At 51.6% G+C, this 18769-nt stretch overlaps 3 protein-coding genes across 14 annotated transcripts in view; 1 reads left to right on the top strand and 2 right to left on the bottom strand.

Annotated features, from left to right (window-relative positions):
• LOC144312246 (uncharacterized) overlaps nt 1-4647 on the bottom strand; it is a 56244-nt gene extending 51597 nt beyond the window's left edge. For 5 of the 6 annotated variants that reach the window (XR_013377740.1, XR_013377741.1, XM_077894672.1 and 2 more), the window contains exons 1-2: nt 4185-4647; nt 3473-3556 (exon numbers count right to left, since the gene is read on the bottom strand). Coding sequence is in view for 3 of the 6 variants with exons in the window: in XM_077894672.1 (XP_077750798.1) it covers nt 3473-3556; nt 4185-4240 (140 nt within the window). In the remaining 3 variants the exon portion in view is untranslated. Of the gene's footprint in view, nt 1-3472; nt 3557-3837 lie in introns of all 6 variants that reach the window. The other variant, XR_013377742.1, reaches the window with a different exon arrangement.
• Nucleotides 1-10858, top strand: part of EGR2 (early growth response 2) — a 104537-nt gene extending 93679 nt beyond the window's left edge. For 6 of the 7 annotated variants that reach the window (XM_077894663.1, XM_077894664.1, XM_077894666.1 and 3 more), the window contains 4 exons: nt 3283-3489; nt 4278-4383; nt 6887-6995; nt 8394-10858. In XM_077894663.1, coding sequence (XP_077750789.1) covers nt 4285-4383; nt 6887-6995; nt 8394-9643 — 1458 coding nt within the window. In that variant the 5' untranslated portion in view covers nt 3283-3489; nt 4278-4284 and the 3' untranslated portion in view covers nt 9644-10858. Of the gene's footprint in view, nt 1-3282; nt 3490-4277; nt 4384-6313; nt 6787-6886; nt 6996-8393 lie in introns of those variants that run through there. The other variant, XM_077894668.1, reaches the window with a different exon arrangement.
• A 2758-nt stretch (nt 10859-13616) lies between these two features.
• ADO (2-aminoethanethiol dioxygenase) lies at nt 13617-17828 on the bottom strand. The gene has a single exon (XM_077894669.1). The coding sequence runs from the start codon at nt 17630-17632 to the stop codon at nt 16820-16822; it is 813 nt and encodes a 270-aa protein (XP_077750795.1). The 5' UTR covers nt 17633-17828; the 3' UTR covers nt 13617-16819.
• Nucleotides 17829-18769: the final 941 nt, after the last annotated feature.

Genomic DNA, 18769 nt, shown 5'->3' with positions numbered 1-18769 from the left:
TGGCAACTTCCCAACGGGTGAATTTGGGTAAGCTCTGTATCTTCCTGAGCCTTAGTCCTCTCATCTGTGAAATGGGAAGAAACAGCCCTGTTCTGCAAGATGGTTGTGAGGAATAAAGCAACGAACCCAGAAGAACATAGTACACTATCTACAAAGTAGGTGCTCAGTAATAGTAATAACTTAAAAGCTAACAGTGAATACTTACCATACATACCAAAAAGTATGCTAGGTGCTTTTCATCTATCAAAATAATTTAATCCTCAATATACCCTATGAAATATTTATAATCAACTTTTTCCTCTTTATAGAGGAGTAAACTGAGGCACAGAAAAGTTATATAAGTTGCTTAAGAACATACAGCTAGGTGGTATCAGAATTAGGATTTTTAAAAAAGATTTTATTTATTTATTCATGAGAGACACAGGGAGAGAGAGAGAGAGAGAGAGAGAGAGAGGCAGAGACACAGGAAGAGGGAGAAGCAGGCTCCATGCAGGGAGCCTGACACGGACTCAATCCTGGGTCTCCAGGGTCAGGCCCTGGGCTGAAGGTGGTGCTAAACCGCTGAGCCACCGGGGCTGCCCCAGAATTAGGATTTAAATCTAGGACCCGGGATCTGAATCCAGGCTGTCTGGGCCTCCAGAGCTCAGAATCTTAATCACAAGAAATGGTTAAGATTCTTAAATTGATCTTGTCAAGATTATTAAGTTGAAACATGAAACGTTTGATTTTGGGGAGGGGTTAAATGCTACAAAACAAATCTTCTGACAATTGGATGCACTGACCAGCCCCCTCCTTTTCTCAACATAGAAACAAAAGCTTCTCTGGGCAGTCTGACATTATCTGGAAAAAGGAAAATTGCATTCCATAACCTGGTATTGTAAGCAGGTTAGAGATGTGCGTATAAAAAAATCCAGGAATTCCCTAGTTAGAGTGGACTTCATTTTTCATACATTTAAATGTATAAGCTGAAAGATTTAACATTTAAAGGCATAAAAAAAAGGTGATTGGGAATGGAGGTTTGACTTTGAGCCTTTGCCAGCAAACTGACAGACTATCACTTATTAACCTGGCACCCAGGTTGATATGTACCTTGTCTTCAACAATTGTGATAAATGATACATTGATTTACTTTTTACTTCTTGCCAGCAGTGGTAAAGTGATCAGTAGGTTTGACATGATGTGTTTCTACCAGAGAGAGAGAGACTGTACTTCTGCTATCTAGTCATTTTCAATGGGACAAAATTCATGTGGTCTGTCATTTCCTGATTGAGAAATAGACAACGAAGGAATGTTATTTCATTAGGACTGTCACTGAAACACAATACCGATGTCAATAAGCATTTCTGTCGATGTTCTCTCGCTGAAATCTTGTTGGCATATTCTATTCCTTTGCAGAAGTTGAGTGGTAAAAAAAACAAAAAACAAAAAAACCTCAAATGTTAAAATTATAATGCCATTGTCATTAGCCAGGAAAAGATAATGGCGGAGGAAAAGGAGAGACCTTGTAGAGCTTACAATCTTGGCGGTTGGGGGCAGTATGGTTTGGGGAGGGGCTTCCAAGGAGTCTGCTTGCACTGGCTACCCCCTCAGCCCCAGTGTACCAGGTATGGAAGGTGGCCTGGAGGTTTCCACCCACACTGGACTTTCTCTATTCCATGAATACATTCTCTGTCCTCCCACCTTGGGGCCTTTCCACACCTGCTTTTTCTCCTGGGAATGCTCTATCCACTGATCATTCCTTAATCCTTGCTCATCCTTCAGATCTCGGCTTAGAGGAAGACTTCCTCAGCCTTCTAGGCTGAATTTAGTCCTATGTTCTTTTCCTTCATTGGGGTCACACTCTCTCATTGCTTACAATTTTATATTTGTGTGACTAACTATAAGCTCCATGGGGGCAGTAACCAGGCCTGGTTTTAGGCACCACTGTATGTCCAGGCTTTGGCTTAGCACCTGATACACAGTAGATGCTCAAGAAATATCTGTTGACTTCCCAATAGGTGAACTGAGCAACCTCTGCTTAAGCCAGTGCTGCTGCTACAACATGAGATCACAGGAGTCTTATTTCCTCCTGTCTGGATGATTTGTGCCAACAAAACACAATTTTGGTTGCACACTGAACTGGTGTGAAGCAATGTTGCTCTCAGGCTTCCCAACAACTCTGACTGGCCTAATCTGTGCTTGTTTTATAGTCTCTGGGATTACTGGATGCCTAGTGAGATGCTGAATGCAGGGAACCATTTATCAGTTTTCTCTGCACATGTGGGCACCTTTAAGAAGGGCTTGGCTGGACGGCAGAGTTGGCAATTAGCCTGGTTTTCACTGAGATGCACATGTCCTATGCCATTCGAGTTCGGATCTGTACTTTCACGTGTGTCCGTAGTTAAGAGCAATTCTGACATCCCTTTGATTCCCACTCCAGTAGCAGTATCAGAATGGGAGTGAGTGAAAAGGACATTGCAATAGGAATCGCTTCTAATGATGTTAAAAATGTTTCTTAATAAATCAAAATGCAAATGTTAACATATTATTTGTGATATGCCTCATGGTTGATTGTGATTCTAAGTCCACATCATGGGGGAAAGAAAAGCTGGAGACCCCTTACAGAGGAGACTGAGTGCTAGCTGGAAGCCCCCGGCTGCTACGCTTGCTCTTCCCTCCCACCCAATCCCCCAGGCACAGGGGCAAGCCCACCAAATGCTCCCCTCCTTCCTTTCCCCTTCCCTTTTTGGATCTGGAATTCAGGACAAAGCACATCTGAATCTGGCATTAATAATCCTGACACACCTTGGAGTGCTCCATTTACTTGGGCCTTTTGACAACTCTATTTTAAAGAAAGACATTTAATTTGTTCAGTTTTTTTTTTCAGGGTTTTTTTGGGGGGGAGTGATTTAAGAATCAATTTATTTGTAAAGGTTGGCTCTTTTAGTTTTTTGATCAGAATAAGTTCAAGTGCCTCAAAGTAGCTGCCCTGGCACATCTCTGTACTAAGTGTCATTCTCTGGCACAGGAGGGGCTCTGTAAACTCTGCAGAGTTGTTCTGGTCTCTACCTCTTTCTTTCCTCACTTACACCCTCCTGGAAGGATCCTGTGCGCTCGACTTCTCCTATTAGAGGGCCTATTAATTTGCTGGCTCTGTGCCAACCTGCTTACTCCATCCATAACCTAGGTCTAGAGAGCCCGAGAATTCAAATTCTGCCTTCATCCTGGGGAGGAGTGTGTGCCCACGGCGGCCCTGCGGCCCTTGCCCTTTGAAAGCCCTGACCTCAGCTTTCCTCTCCTCAGAAATGCCGAAGAAAAGAGATGAAGTTGGCGAAGGTGACCCATTTCTTCCCTAGTGGGCCGACCCGAGCTCTCCGTCCTCCAAGAGCTGCTCCCTTTCCAGAACCGGGTTTTCCTGCGAGAGGGATGTAGGGACCGGAGCAGTGTCCTTGGAATCCGGAGACCCGGTTGCAAGGCGGACACCAGCACTTACCAGCTGCGTGACTTTAGGCAAGTCGCTTTAGCCTTCCCAGTACCGATCACGGAGTGGTTGGCTCGACTCCGTTCCATCACCACTCTTCAAACAAGAAGGAAAAGAAGAAGGTGGTTACAGGAAGTATCTCCAGAGCCGTTTCCAGCAGGGGTTGGGGGGGGGGGCTCCCACCCAGGACTGGCCCCAGGCGCCCTCCCGGGAGCCCGCGGAGCCTCGCCGCCGCCCCGCCGGGGGCTGCCCGCGCCCCAGGCTGCCCCCCCGCCCCCGCCCCCGCCCCCCGCGGGCCGGGCCGCGCGCGGCTCTTCAGAGGTGTGGGTTATTAGAAAGCTCGGGGTAATTCCAGAGGGTCCGTCACTCCCACTCACTCTAATGCGCTTGTCAGACGGGCCAGGCGAGCCCGCCTCTCCTGGGGGGGCCTTCCGGGTCTCACCCCCGCCCCAACTCGGCCTCCTCCTTCGGCAAGGGTGGCAGCCGCGCACCGCAGGGCCCCCTCTGCCAGGGCCGCCCCCGCCTGCGCCCCGGCCTCTGCGCCCTTCCCAGCGCCGCTCGGGCGTCCAGGAGCTCCCCCTCCGGGCGGCGCGGGGCGGCCTCCGACGGCGTTGGCAGCGGCGCCCGGCGCGGGGCGGCCCCGGAGACTCGCCCGCCCATGTGCGTGGAGAGGAGCGAAGCGCCGGCAGCCGCCGCGCCCGCTGCGTGCGTGTGGGGGCCTCACCTCGGAGGCCGGCGGGGCCGTAACCCGAGTCCCGCTGCCACGACCCACATTTGCATAATCCGGCTCCCCCCCGCCACTTCTTTCGGACTCCAGGCTGGAGATGCGAGTCGGGCTCCCCTCCGAGGCGTCGTCTTGCCGGTGGCCAGCGCGGGGGCCGCGGGACCGGCCGGAGCGCAGGCGGAGCGGGCTGGCGCACGTGGTAAGCGAGCGGCGTTCTGTTCTTGGTTTTTTTTTTTCTTTCTTTCTTTCTTTTTTTTTTTTTTTAACGAAATGGGACTTTGCACGTTTACGCCGAGGGTGGGGTCTCTACAAGGGCGCTAACGTCCCCGCGATTTCCTTCCTTCCCCTTTTATTTTTATCTCCAACTGGGAAAGAGCGCGCGATGCGGGCGATAAACTTTCCCCAATTTTTTTCCTGGGCGTTGGAAGTCAGGAAGGTGGCCGGCCGCCTGACGAGACGATTTCGCGGCGGGCAGGGGGAGACGCGACGCCGGGGCGGAGGAGCAGAAGCCGCCGGCGGCCTCCCCGCGGGTCCCGACCGCCGCGCGCGCTCGGGGCCGGGGGGGAGCGGGCTGGCGGCGGCGGCGGCGGCGGCGGCAGGTGAGCGGCGCGAGAGCCGCCTGCAGCGCGCGCTTCCTCCACGGCGTGGCGTCGTGGCTCTCGCCCGCCGGGGTGCGCACGAGGCTGCGGCCGTCCCGGGCCGGGGGGCGGGAGGGGGGCGGGAGGGGGCCGGGCCGGGCCCCGGACGCTGCCCGCGCGCTCTGTCCCAGGTGGTGTCGGTTTCGGGGCGGCGCGGAGCCAGGCGGCGGCGGCGGGCTCGGGCCCCGGGACCACCTCCCGCGGGCGGGCCGGGAGGCAGGAGCCGGGCGTGCTGCGAGCCAGGACCCGCCGCTGCCTGGGCCCCCTTCAAGTTCTTAAAGATTTTCCTTCGGGAACTAAACAGGAAGGCCTCCATGCGGGACGGTGTGGTTGTGGTTGTGGTTGTGGTTGTGGTTGTTTACGTGTTTACTCCAAGAGGGAAGCGCGCGTGGGGTGATGGCGGCTGGGAATTGAGGTTAGCGACGCGGCCCGCGGGCTCCCGGGGCGGCTCCCGGCGAGGCCAGGCGGCGAGGCTCTCCCGAGCGTGCGTGTTGCGGGGTAGGGCCGGGCTGCGGGCAGGCGCGCCCGTCGGGGCGGGGAAGGCGCGGAGGCTGTGCTGCGGGGCACCCCGGGCGGCGGGGCGGGCGGGGCGGGCGCCCGGCGCGCTGTCAACAGGGAGGTGTGTAGCGTAAGGTGTGCGAGTGGGTGTGTGAGAAGGCAGCGGGGGCGGGAGTGTGTGTAGCGGAAGTGAGCGCGTGTGAGTGTACGAGTGTGTGCGCGTGTGCGTGGCGGGGCAGGGTGAGTGTCCAAGCCTCCATCTGGACGCCCCCACACAGCCGACCGCCCAGACGCGCCGGGAAGGGCGCCCGCTCCGCGCGGCAGCTGAAGGGGGGCGGGGAGCGCGCGGGCAGAGGAAGGGGGGTGTCTCCGGCTGAGGATTTCTCTCGAAGCTCGCCGCAGTTATTCTGCTCCTCCTGGGGTCTACCCCCCAGCCCCAAGGTGCCCGAAATACTTAAACAAACAAACAACCCCGAACCTGTTCCGTTTTCGCTCCCGTATAAATAGCACAGACTTTCCAAAAAAGCAATACCGCATTCACTCTTATCACCAGCCACTTCTTTCCACCAAGTAATTCAGAAAAAAACAGTCAGCTTCCGTGAATGCATGCAGCTTTTTTTTTTTTTTTTTTTTTCTTAGCTGCCTCCTTTTGCTTGCGGTTTTGAGCTGCCAAGAAAGTGAGTAGGGGTTTGACTGTAGTGTCTCGGCTCCGCTCGGTTTCTTTCCGAAGTTTAATTTTCCGGAATGGCTCCCAAACAAGGGCTGGGGAGGCGGGGCCGCCGGCACCGGATCTTCGCCTTTTTTGGAAAGTCCCGGAGAACCGGAATTCCTCCCCGCCCGGGGAGGCCTCGCCGCAGCTAGGACCCGCGAGCTCTTCCCCCCGCGGCCGGAGCCGCCCCCGCGGCGCCCCCGCCCCCCGCCGGGCCCCGCGCCCCGCACGCGGACTGGGGCTCGGGCCGCGCGCCCCGGACCCCCGCGGGTCCCCGCTGTCCGGGAGCCGGGAGTCGCGAGCCCGGCGGAGCCCGCGCTGCCGAGCCCGTATGCAAATCGGCCATGTGACGGCAAGAAGCCGCCTGGCCCAGCCCTGTTCCTCAGTCCATATATGGGCAGCGACGTCACGGGCATTGAGGCCCTGCCCATAAATACTTACAGCAACACTTTCCGTCTAACCGAGAGAGCAGCAATTGATTAATAGCTCGGCGAGGGGACACACTGACTGTTATAATAACACTACACCGGCAACTCCTGGCTTCCCAGCCGGAACACAGGAGAGAGAGTCAGTGGCAAATAGTCGTTTTTCTTCTTTCTTAGAAAAAAAAAAAAAAAACCAGCAACTTGTTTGCTAGTTTTATTTGTTGGATTTTTTTTTTTTTTTTTGTGGTTGCTTTTAAGCGTGGAGGGCAAAAGGAGACACCAACTTAGACTCAGTCCAAATCCTCTCCAAAACGGCTTCTCTGACGCTCCAGGTAGAGAGGGAGTTGGGTCTCCAGGTTGTGCGAGGAGCAAATGATGACCGCCAAGGCCGTAGACAAAATCCCAGTAACTCTCAGTGGTTTTGTGCACCAGCTGTCTGACAACATCTACCCGGTGGAGGACCTCGCCGCCACGTCGGTGACCATCTTCCCCAATGCCGAACTGGGAGGCCCCTTTGACCAGATGAACGGAGTGGCCGGAGGTAAGCCGCACGTCCCCTTCGCGGGCCGGGCCCCACGCGGCTCGAAGGTGGTGGGTGGGGTGCGGTGCGTGTGCAGGACTTGGAGGAGCGGGTTGGGGCACGGGGCGGACGCCGCTGCCCGCACGGGGTGCACGGGGAGCCGGCGGGAGCAAGGGCCGGCTCGGCGGAGCTGGCGCGCGGGCAGATGCAGCGGGTCGTCGGCGAGCGGGCGTGCGTGCGCCGCGGCGGGCCCAGCCCCCGGCGGGCGCGGGGAGGGGAGCAGAGGAGGCGGCCCCCCAGGCTTCGGGCTTGTGCCGGCTGCTGGGCCGGCGGCGGCCGGGCCTCCCCGCTCCCGGGGCAGGGACAAAGTGATGGGAAAGTTCGGGGCCCCGGAGGAGAGCTGGAGAGCCGAGCGGCGGCGGAGCGCGGAGGAAAGCGTCCGCCGCTCCCGCCCGGGCAGCGCCGACCCCGGGGAAACCTCCGAGCGCGCTCCGCGAGCGGCCAGAAGGAGCGCCCCCACCTGCGCCGCCCGCGAAGTTGAGGGGGTTGGCGAGGCGGGAAGGAGGAGGAGGAGGACGAGGAGGAGGACGAGGAGGAGGAGGAGGAGGAGGGCGCACTACGGCGGGAAGCAGCCCCCTGGCTGCCGAAGGAGGCCCGCGGGGGCACGGGCGCCGCTGGTTGCCTTGGCGATGCGGTGGAAAGTGGTCCCCCGCGGCCCCCGCTCCTTCCTCGAAGATCCGCCGCGGGCCTGGGGCTGGGGCTGGGGCTGGGGCTGGGGCTGGGGCTGGGGCGTGCGGGTGTGGAGCAAGGCTGCGACGGTGGGGAAGGGAAGGAAACCTATAGATTTCTTCCACCGCGGCGCCCCATACCCTCCAGCAGCCGTCAGCTGTAGCGCAGCCGGAGACGGAGGGAGGGAAGGCACCGCGGATGGGTAGCAGCCAGGAAATCACTGATCTCTTTCTCAGGCTCCCCTCTCGGGCGGCACTGGCTGGGATGATCAGTCTCCTGGCTAGTGTCTGCCCTGGAGCCCCGGCCGTGGGACCCCCCCCCCCGCCCCCAGACAAAGGAGAGCGAGAGAAGTTCCAGGCAGATGGGGAATTTTTAATATTGTTGCTATTATTGGGTGTTTTTATTGGGGACGAGAGCCACAGATGGCTGTGTGTGGGGGTTGGGAGTAGCTCATCCTGCTTTCCTGGAGGTAGTTTGAGTCCCAGACTGTCACTGGCTGCCAGTGGGATCCTGGGCTACCCTCTTCTTGCTGTCTCTGGGCTGCAGTCTTCCCACCTGTTGGACTCTGCCCCAGCTCTACTGTGCTAGGATCCTGGGATTTGGGAATGGACCTATGTTTAGAGGGGATGAAAAGGGATTCTTGGCTGCATTCTCATTGCTCCACCTCCATTCTTTCTGTTCCCTCCCCAGATGGCATGATCAACATTGACATGACTGGAGAGAAGAGGTCCTTGGATCTCCCATATCCCAGCAGCTTTGCTCCGGTCTCTGCACCTAGAAACCAGACCTTCACGTACATGGGCAAGTTCTCCATTGACCCCCAGTACCCTGGTGCCAGCTGCTACCCAGAAGGCATCATCAATATTGTGAGTGCAGGCATCCTGCAAGGGGTTACCTCCCCAGCTTCGACCACAGCCTCGTCCAGTGTCACCTCTGCCTCCCCCAACCCACTGGCCACAGGACCCCTGGGGGTGTGCACCATGTCTCAGACCCAGCCTGACCTGGACCACCTCTACTCGCCACCGCCACCGCCTCCTCCTTATTCTGGCTGTACAGGAGACCTCTACCAGGACCCCTCGGCGTTCCTGTCGGCAGCCACCACCTCCACCTCCTCCTCTCTGGCCTACCCACCACCTCCTTCCTACCCCTCCCCTAAGCCAGCCACGGACCCCGGTCTGTTTCCCATGATCCCAGACTACCCCGGATTCTTCCCATCACAGTGCCAGAGAGACCTACATGGTACAGCTGGCCCAGACCGCAAACCCTTTCCCTGCCCTCTGGACTCCTTGCGAGTCCCTCCTCCACTCACTCCACTTTCCACCATTCGCAACTTTACCCTGGGGGGCCCCAGTGCTGGGGCCACAGGGCCAGGGCCCAGTGGAGGCAGTGAGGGACCCCGGCTGCCTGGCAGCAGCTCGGCAGCCGCCGCCGCCGCCTATAACCCACACCACCTGCCTCTGCGGCCCATTCTGAGGCCTCGCAAGTACCCCAACAGGCCTAGCAAGACCCCAGTGCATGAGAGGCCCTACCCGTGCCCAGCAGAAGGCTGTGACCGGCGCTTCTCCCGCTCCGATGAGCTGACCCGACACATCCGAATCCACACGGGACACAAGCCCTTCCAGTGTCGGATTTGCATGCGCAACTTCAGCCGCAGTGACCACCTCACTACCCACATCCGCACCCACACTGGCGAGAAGCCCTTTGCCTGTGACTACTGCGGCCGCAAGTTTGCCCGGAGTGATGAGAGGAAGCGCCACACCAAGATCCACCTGAGACAGAAGGAGCGCAAAAGCAGCGCCCCCTCCTCATCCGTGCCAGCTGCTTCTACAGCCTCTTGCCCCGGGGGCTCGCAGGCTGGGGGGCCGCTGTGCAGCAGCAACGGCAGCACCATCGGCGGAGGGTCCCTTGCCCCTTGTTCCTCTCGGACCCGGACACCTTGAGATGAGACTCGGGCTGACACACCAGCTCCTTGAGGCCCCGGAGGCCCTTTGTCCACTGGTCCAGTCGAGCTGCACAACAAACACTACCACCCTTTCCTGTCCCTCTCTTCCTTCCTTGGGCAAAGGGCCCCCTGTCCACTTAGAGGCAGGTCCTTCCTAAAACTCAACCCACCTTAGTTTCTCTTAGGTGAGTTGACTGGCACCCCAAGGTAATAGGGGAGGCTTAGAAAGGGGTTGGGTGGGGGCCCCTGGCCTAGAGGGCTGAGGCCTGACCCTGCTTTAAAAGGGTTGTTTGACTAGGTTTTGCTTCCCCTTCTCTTGTGTTTTGTCCCAGTACGATTTTTTACTCTGAATGTCAGAGTTGATTTGAGACTTCTTCTACAGTAGGTTGGGAGATGCTGAACCCTTCAGGTGGGGGCAGCAGAAAGAAGCAAAGCTGATGTGCACTTTATGGCTTGGGACTGATCGGGGAATGGTGTACAGTGAATGAAGCATGGCCTTTATGCTGCATTCTGTGGCCCTAGAACAGTGAATCAAAGCTTGTCTAGTCGTTCCAACCCTCTAAGCAATATGTATTATAAACTCAGAGAATGGAAGTGCAATGTGATGGGAGGGACATAGCAATATCTGCTCCTTTTTGAGTTGTTTGAGAAACTAAAGACTATTTTTTCAGTGTATATCCACTCAGATTTTGTGTATTTTTGATGTGCACTGTTCTCCAAGTTCTGAACCTTTGGGAAAAAAAAAAGTAAAGCATTTATGATCTCTTGAAATGAGTCAGAGGTTAACTTATTTAAAGGGGGATGTACATATATTCTCTGAAACTAGGATGCATGCAGTTGTGTTGGAAGTGTCCTTGGTGCCTTGTGTGATGTAGACAATGTTACAGGGTCTGCATGTAAATGGGTTGCCTTACTATGGAAAAAAAAAAATCATTCCCTGGGTTAGTATTGCTGTATATTTCTGCCTATTAATATTTGGATTTTTTTTTTAGAAAGTATATTTTTGTATGCTCTGTTTTGTGACTTAAGTGTTACCTTTGTAGTCGAATTGCAGATAAGAATGTAAATAATATTACTGGAGCTGACTTGTTTGGTTATTAGCTCTTAATAGTTGTGGAAATATAAATGATTTATTCTAATGCAAAACCACTAACTGAAGTTCAGATAATGGATGGTTTATGACTATAGTGTAAATAAATACTTTTCAACAATATTTTTGCTGCAGAAATCATTTATGAAAGATTTCCTGGGTGGGAATTCCATAGTCATCCAATGGCTTTTAGTGCTTTGACCAAACCAGGATCTCCGAGGTTTCTCTGCTGGCCTTTCAACACCAGTCTGTTCACCCCCAAAGCAATCTCCATTCATAATCAAACACTAGTGTTCCGGGGATTTCCCCCGTGCATTAGTGTAAAAGTGGGGAGGCGTTGTTTTGACTCATTGTTCCGTCCTCTATAACAGCCTATAGCTTCTCTCGGCTCCTGAGTGGGCTCCGGAAAATAAATACTTACAAACAAGTGCCCACTCGGAGACTACACATTTGTGGCTGCTTTCAGAACCCTGACCAAGGCCAGGAACTCAGACGAGATGTGGCTTTGTGGAAAGTGTGGTGGCGTGGTCAAGCTGGAAATGACTTTTAGGTTCCAGGATTAGTCTCATGACCACAGAAAACTTTTTGAAAAACGCTATCACCTTTTCAGATCAAAAATGCACTCAGACACTGCTGAAGACAGCATTAATGGGTTGTCAAAGGAATTACCCCAGGACTCATTTCTCTCTCGTCTGCTCTCCCTGATTACCCCTATTTGGAAGCATCACTAATCTGCGATTCGTTTGGTGGGTCCAGAGACTATCAAAATACCCCGCTCATTAGATAAAATAGGTACACACCAGCCTCAGAAAATCTCAGAGACATTCTTTGATAGGCAAATTAAATAGGCATATACGGGCTCCGTCATGGTACCGCATAATGGTCTGCAACAGAATACATTATAGGGCTCATTTAACTGCAAGCCTTTTGTAGTGATTTTAAAATATAAATCCAAAGAAAGGTATCTACCGGTCACACAGAGTAAATGGGTTGGATCTCTCGTGAAGTTATTTTACTCTAAAATTGGGCCTCAGTAGCATTTAAGTTCATCCACAGCTTCTGGATCCTGGATCCTCACACAAGTGTAACACATCAGATACCCACTGTTCAGCTGTATCGTCTGAAAACGGTCATGTGTGTCCTTTGCCACTGTCAGCCTCCTTCATATGTGGTTGATAACCGAAGGCCTGAATTTTAGAACAGCAGATAGTGACAAGCTACTTTTTGCCCTTCAGAGCCCTGGAATTTTGAGATCGAACTTGTGGAGGTAATCAATCCTTTTATTTCCTCTTTCCTATTTCAAAGATACGGAATACCTCTTTCTGTGACTACAAAACAGAAATCCTAAACTTCAGGGCCAGACTTTTCTAGTGACTGGTATTATTCCATTAGATTCAGATTTCCTAGTTCGTCAGCATATTATTATCCCCACTTGGCTAATTTTGTAAAAATATGTATAAAAAATGCCACATTTTGATAATTGTTTTTGAGGACTACTCCCCTCCTACCAAAATTTCAGTATATTAAAATATAGTACACCTAAGTTTTATAAGATCTAGAATTGGCTTGCCAATTTAAATTTCAGAACACCTTTAATCAAGATAATGTAAACAACCGTGTACAAAGCAGGACTTAAAAATGGCTTTTAAGAAGTCGTTTTAAAAAGAGTAAGAATATTTTGATAAAATAGTCAAATCTGTTACATAATCATTTTCACCTTGATGTGGGGTTGGTGAAGTGGCATAACATACCATAATAAACACATCTTGGTGTTTCTTCATAGACAACTTGGTGGCTTTTACTTAACTTTAACATGTTAGGTAAATCTTTAATCAGATTTTAATCTCAGCTTTGAAACATTCAGGGTATTTTAATGCAGGTGTCTAACTTTTTACTTTGCTCAAGAAATTAAGCATATAAAGCTAAGTCTGCTCCTTCTTACATTCAATATGCTTTATCGAATAATATTTCTGATGGTACAGCTGTTACTAGGGATTCTGATTAAACTTCTGGAGAGTAACTGCTTGAAGATCATAATGCAAAAAACAAAACAAAAAAGATCATAATGCATTTGTGATGGTTCACTGCATATTAAAAATAGGTCTATTAAACCTATAAGTAAGGTTTTCACTTATTCATGAATCAGTGTATTTAAAGATCAACTGTTAATGAAATTAAACCTAAGTGTTTGATATATATTAAAAATGGCTGTAGTGATATTTTAACTGTCACACACACACACACACACACACACACACACTATGAATGAATGGTCAGCATCATCAAGTACCTAAGATGCTGCCAGTCCAAACTGCAATTAAAGTTTACACAAGGGACACCTGGGTGGCTCAGCAGTTGAGCGTTTGCCTTCAGCTCAGGTCGTGATCCCGCAGTCCCAGGATCGAGTCCCACATCGGGCTCCCGACATGGGGCCTGCTACTCTCTCTGCCTATGTCTCTGCCTCTCTCCCTCTCACTCTGTGTCTCTCATGAATAAATAAATAAAATATTTAAAAAAAGTTTACAGAAACAGTTTAAGAAATATTTAAGTCCAAAGATTCCTTCCTTCACAAAATTTTTTGCTTTCTTGCACTAGTGTATTTTCCTTAAGTTAAATATAAAAGGATCTATTTTCTGTTATAGCAAAATATGATTAGACAGTTGTTTCAGATGTGTTTTCAATCAGATTGTTTCAAAGCTGTCTCAAGGAAATAGACTAAATGTATATTATTACTTGGGCTTTAGAATCTGTAGAAAGCCACCGGTTTTCAGTACGACATAATCCTACTGCATAGACTAAAGCTTTAATAGTAATTAAAATGTAAACGTTATAGTATTTTTCTTCTTCATTTTGTAATAGTCAAATAAGATTTACATCTAAACAATTTCAAACATGCCTTTATTTTCTGAAAGTACACTGACTTTAATCCAGAAATGTAAACATCTCTGGATCTGAAAATTCAGTATGTATATGGGGCTTAACAAACGATTTCCTTGACAGTAGATGCTTCATTACACTGAAAGGATCAGCGGTTCGCTTGTTTGTAACCTGGAGTTCAGAATTCAGAATAGGAGGGTTACAGGAGTGGTACTGCCTCAGGTTAGAGCTGAACAGTAATGGGCTGAACCCTTTATTAAAGACATACTGCTTCTTTGCTAAGCAGTAGAATTAGGGCACAAGATACCATCATTAGGATTAGATGAGCAGTAACAGTTTTCCTGGGATGCCAAGGCTGAGGCACCTACAAGAGGACAATGCAAAAGGAGGAATAAAGGGTGTGGATTTGGAGGAACTTAAGGGCTACTGGTCTTAAAAGTTCAGAGGACCCACTCCTGTTGACAAGTATTTCTTTAAAACGGGCCCACAATCTTCATTAATGAACAGCAGTTAGTGTAACTCAATCCATGCAAATCAGTCTTTGTAAAAAAAAAAATCAGTTCTCATAAAGTAGTAGGTAGGTATACAATACTCTCCATTAATATAACTGGCTTTTGATATAACCAGAGAATTAAAAAGCTTTAGAAATACTGAGACAAACTTCTCACTCATGAGAGGCAATTATTGCGATTGTTATTCAACAGAAAAGTGGTATCATTGTGCTCATTAGTCTGTGTAGAGGAAGACAAGTTTTTTCCACAGTTGTTACTAAAATATAGTCTACATTGCAGGAATATATGGAAATACAACAGCAGCACATTAAGTCAGTCATGATGAACAGTTTATGCAAAGAGGTGCCAGGTTTGTTGCACCACATTTTGTATTTGTATGAAGAATATTCTTGCCTTAGTGGCTCACTGAAACAAGTTATGTTTTCATCATTAATTTACTCAGAATTTATTAGCGAACCCAAAGTTTCACTGGTCTTATTGAACTAAATTAAGAGAGTAGCATATTGCTATTTTGGCCTGTAACAATTCAGCTATTCTTTTGAAAAGCACCTTAGTTTTTTTCATTCAATCTGTTTGTACTTGAGAACTTTAAAGTTTGGAAAAACAATTACTCCTTTTTTACTGTCCTACTGCCAGTATGAGTTTGTCGGTTTAATGTACTCCAGGTTGTATTATATAGCATATACAGCACTATCAACAATCTAGGTCAATTAACTTTTTGCTATTAATTCAGAATAGGCATGTGACTGATAACCATACACATTCATTACTCTGTTATTAAATAAATTCATTTTGTGAACATTTTTCTAAGAAAATCATCATTTGCATATCTAGGATTCATTTTTAAACCGAATAGCACTAAGATCTGCTTCAAACTGCCCCCAAGGCATATTAAACTATACCAGAATGTGAAGCTACCATAAAACGTCAATAATCCTGTCTCAGGTTTTAGAAGAGTGGCATTTCGCATTGAATAAGCATCTTGTATTTTGTTTTTAAAAAAAATCATCAAGAATTTGCTCTTTTATTCTATTTAAAAAATTGGGAACAAACATTCCTTCACTCTGGGCCATAGTAACCCAGTGTGCACAAAGAGGCAAAGGCACATACTGTTTCTCTACAGGGTCAACACTTTCCGCCAATAGCAAATCTCCCCTTATTGCAGACCTTAGAACTGGATTGCCATTTGGGCAAGTCAATCAAGAGGGCTTAGACAACAGCTGGGCAGATTTTAACGTGTTTATTTCTACAGTTTGTTTTTATTAAAAGTGTTGTGAAAAAGGAATCCTATAAATAGTAAAAAGAGGGAAACAATAGTGCTCCATAGCCTGAAGCAAATGGTGTAAATACATTTGTAAACAAGGTAAAGTTGCTGAGCTTACTAAAAGGACAAAAATAAAACTAATTACAGATAGCACAACTGTTTAAGAGGTTAGGAAGTATTTTGTCCCAAGTTTTGGTGTTCTAAAATGGCCAGCAGTACAGGTAATTCTCTATTCTGTAGCCTTGATCATCTGTGCCTTCTCTCTTCCTATAGAAAACCACACTGGATGAAGCAAACAGTGACTCTACTATTCTGAGGGGTTTTGAGAACACTGCCACCAAAACACAGCTGGAACCACCAGCCTCCTGGAACATTAGAGCTCCTGAGAGAATTTGAAACAGTCATCAACATTTTTCTCTATTTTTGCAGGAAAATACTGGAAGTAAACAGGGGCATGGAATTCAACAGCTGGCTAGGGGTGTTTTACATTCAGTTGTTTGGAAGCATAGGATTCAGCTCCTATCAATCTTCTCATCAGAAAACACAGAATTACCCTATCACCTCTTAAAGCACACTAAGACAAAAAGTCATTTGAAGATAATATAGTTTTTGCATTAAAGGTCAATCTGCATCAAGAAATCTGTTCAACTCACAGATCTAGAGACTCACGGGAAAGATAATCTGTAAGTGACCTCTTGTCACTGAGATATGCAGGTGCTGAATTTCTTAGTAGACGCTGCCAGAGTAAACCAGATGTGGCTACTGGGCAAGAGGAGGAAAGAAATTAAATCTTGTCCTCTACATGCATAGTTTTGTTTGGGGGGTGATGCCCCAACTCTGGAAAAAAGATTTAACTGCCACAGAGAACTAATTCGGCAGGGCAGCTCACTTTAAATAGTAGCTCATCTTTTTAAGCCTAGTTTTTACCAATGACTTGAACTAAAAACAATTCAAACCACTGGGTCATGCAGTCAATAAGTTAAAACTATAACAATAAGTAAAAGGGTACAAGGACCTAAGTGTAAAACAAAACCTATTTACCCGGGGAAGGGGAGGTGGTGGGGGCATTTAGTGTATTTTGTATAGCATAAGGAAGAGAGAAAAAGAATATTTTCATTATGGCTTTAGGATGGAAGCGCTTCAGATAGTCCCCTACCCCTTTCCCCCCAAATCAAAAGCCCGGTGGCAGTGACAGAGCCAGGAAACAACCCAGCCTACCCTCCTTCCCCCGCCCCCTAACCCGGCCCCGTGGCTGCACTCCAGTCGCCCGCGCTTCCCACGGCTCCGGAGGAAGCGGCTATAGCCCATTCCAGTAGATCCAACGCCCAGGCCTGGGGGTAGGGAGAGAGCCCTTATGGTGGGTCGCGGGCAGCCAGGCCCAGATGTGAATAGGGCACGTCTTCGGCCCAGAGCAACCGGGCGCCGGCGGCTTCAAGGGAAGACTTTGGGACCTGGATAGGGCTCGCCCTCGCACCAGAAGTCATCGGCTTGCGGGGTCTCCAGGAGCCACACCTCTCGGGGCAGGTCACAGGCCGAGCTGGAGGCCTCCTTGTCCCTGACGGGCTCCAGCACCCGGTAATAGTGGCAGTCCCGGCCGTCGTCGGGGTCATAGGGCGGGGCCAGAATGTCCAGGAAGGCGGCGGGTCCGTCCACGGCATCGATCTGGTGCAGGTTGTCCTGGTGCGGGGTGAGGACGCAGGGACCGCTGGCCTCGGTGTACTCGGCCCGCGAGCGCAGCACGCCCGGCCGCACGGCGTCCCGCTCGCGGGCCTGCAGCGGCGGCTCGAACTGCTGCTCGGGCGGCAGGGGCCGCGGCTGCTGCCCGCCGCCCGCCTCCAGTTTGTCCATGCAGCTGATGCGCACGGTGCCATAGAGCACCTTGAGCATGCCGTGCATGCCCGGGTGGTCGTGCAACGGGATGGACGTGCCGCTCTTGAGCAGGAACACGCCGAGGCTGAAGCCGTCGGTCTCGTAGATGTGCATGTAGGTGACCGGCGGCAGGTTGGGCGGCAGTGGCTGCAGCGTGGCCTTACGCGGGGCGATGTTGAGGTCCTCGGCGCGGACTTGGGTCAGCAGGTTCTTCAGCTTGCTCAGGTTCTCCGGGAAGCCCTGCGGCATCGGGGCCTCGGGGCCCGACGCCGAGCCGAGGTCGGGAGCGCTGCGGCCGCCCCCGCCGCCCCGGAAGGTGAGGCACGCCTGGCGGGCGATCCGTTGGATCAGGGAGGCCATGTTGTCTCGGGGCATGCTCCGCAGTTCCTCCGCGTGCCGAGGCCGGGCCCCGCCGCCCCCGGCTTTCCTCCGCCCCTTGCGGTCCCCGGCGGCCGCCAGGGCTGCCCGCAGCCTGGGGCGAGGCGAGCGGTCCCGCAAGGACGGGTCTTCCCGGCGCGCGGCGGCGCCGCGGCCAAGCTCAGCAGCCTCGCGCCCGCAACGGCCCGGCGCGCCCGCCCCGCGCCTCCGGCGAGCGCGCACGCGCACGACCCACACGCCGCACTCACGCCCGAGGAGCAGGTACCGGCCGCGCGGACCGTGGAAAGCCTCGCATTACGCCCGACGTCCCATTCAAGCGGCCCACACCTACGACGGTGGCCGGGCGCTCTGGCCGCCTTGCAGAGGCATGTCGGGACTTGTAGTCCGACATTGTGGACGAGCTCTGGAAGCGTTTCCTTTGTCCGCTGGAAGAGGAAGGATTGGATTTGTTTCTCATAAAGCGCCCTTCTCTGCGGTTCCAAGGTGTTTGCTTCTTTGAAGAAAAGGTGAATTGGGGCACGGAAGAGAAGTAGCCAGTTAACTACAACTCCCGGCACCCCCAGCAGGCGGGAGTGACGCACTTCCGGCAGCTGGCCTGTGGCGTGGTGGAGACTCTTGGCCACCGCTTGCAACAGGGCAGGAGGGTCGTTAACCTTCCGGCGCCGCTGGGTCTTGTTCCGCCAAGCCGACTCGCTCTTTGTCGCTGCTCTACCCTCGGAAAGGAGACTGTTGCGTTCACTTTCTGTCTTCCTGGCCATCTGGGCAGCACTGTCTGCCACGGAGATTCCTGGACGGCATCTTCGAAATCTTCCAAGTTTCTTAGGAGATGAGAGGGTCGAGGCCGTCCCCAGTGACCGCGGGCCCCGGCACAGCCGTCCCCAGCTGTTGTTTGCATCAGGGTGTGATGACGCTGCTCTTCCGGCTGCAGAGCACGATAGCTGTGCTGGGACTCGACAGGCCCTTTGCTGTGGCCAGGGACTGTGTATGCTAAGGATCATCAAACCCTGGTTTTGCCAGAGAAGCACCTGGTTGGGAGGGGGAGGTTGGGAGGAGCTTCTAAAAAATACAGATTACCGATTGTCATCTTGACACTGATTCACTAGGCGACTCTGAGGCTCCGTAGGAGTGAGAAAC

Source organism: Canis aureus, chromosome 4 (genome assembly GCF_053574225.1).
Source record: "Canis aureus isolate CA01 chromosome 4, VMU_Caureus_v.1.0, whole genome shotgun sequence".
NCBI lineage: Eukaryota > Metazoa > Chordata > Mammalia > Carnivora > Canidae > Canis > Canis aureus.
This window is presented reverse-complemented; position numbering and strand designations above follow the sequence as displayed.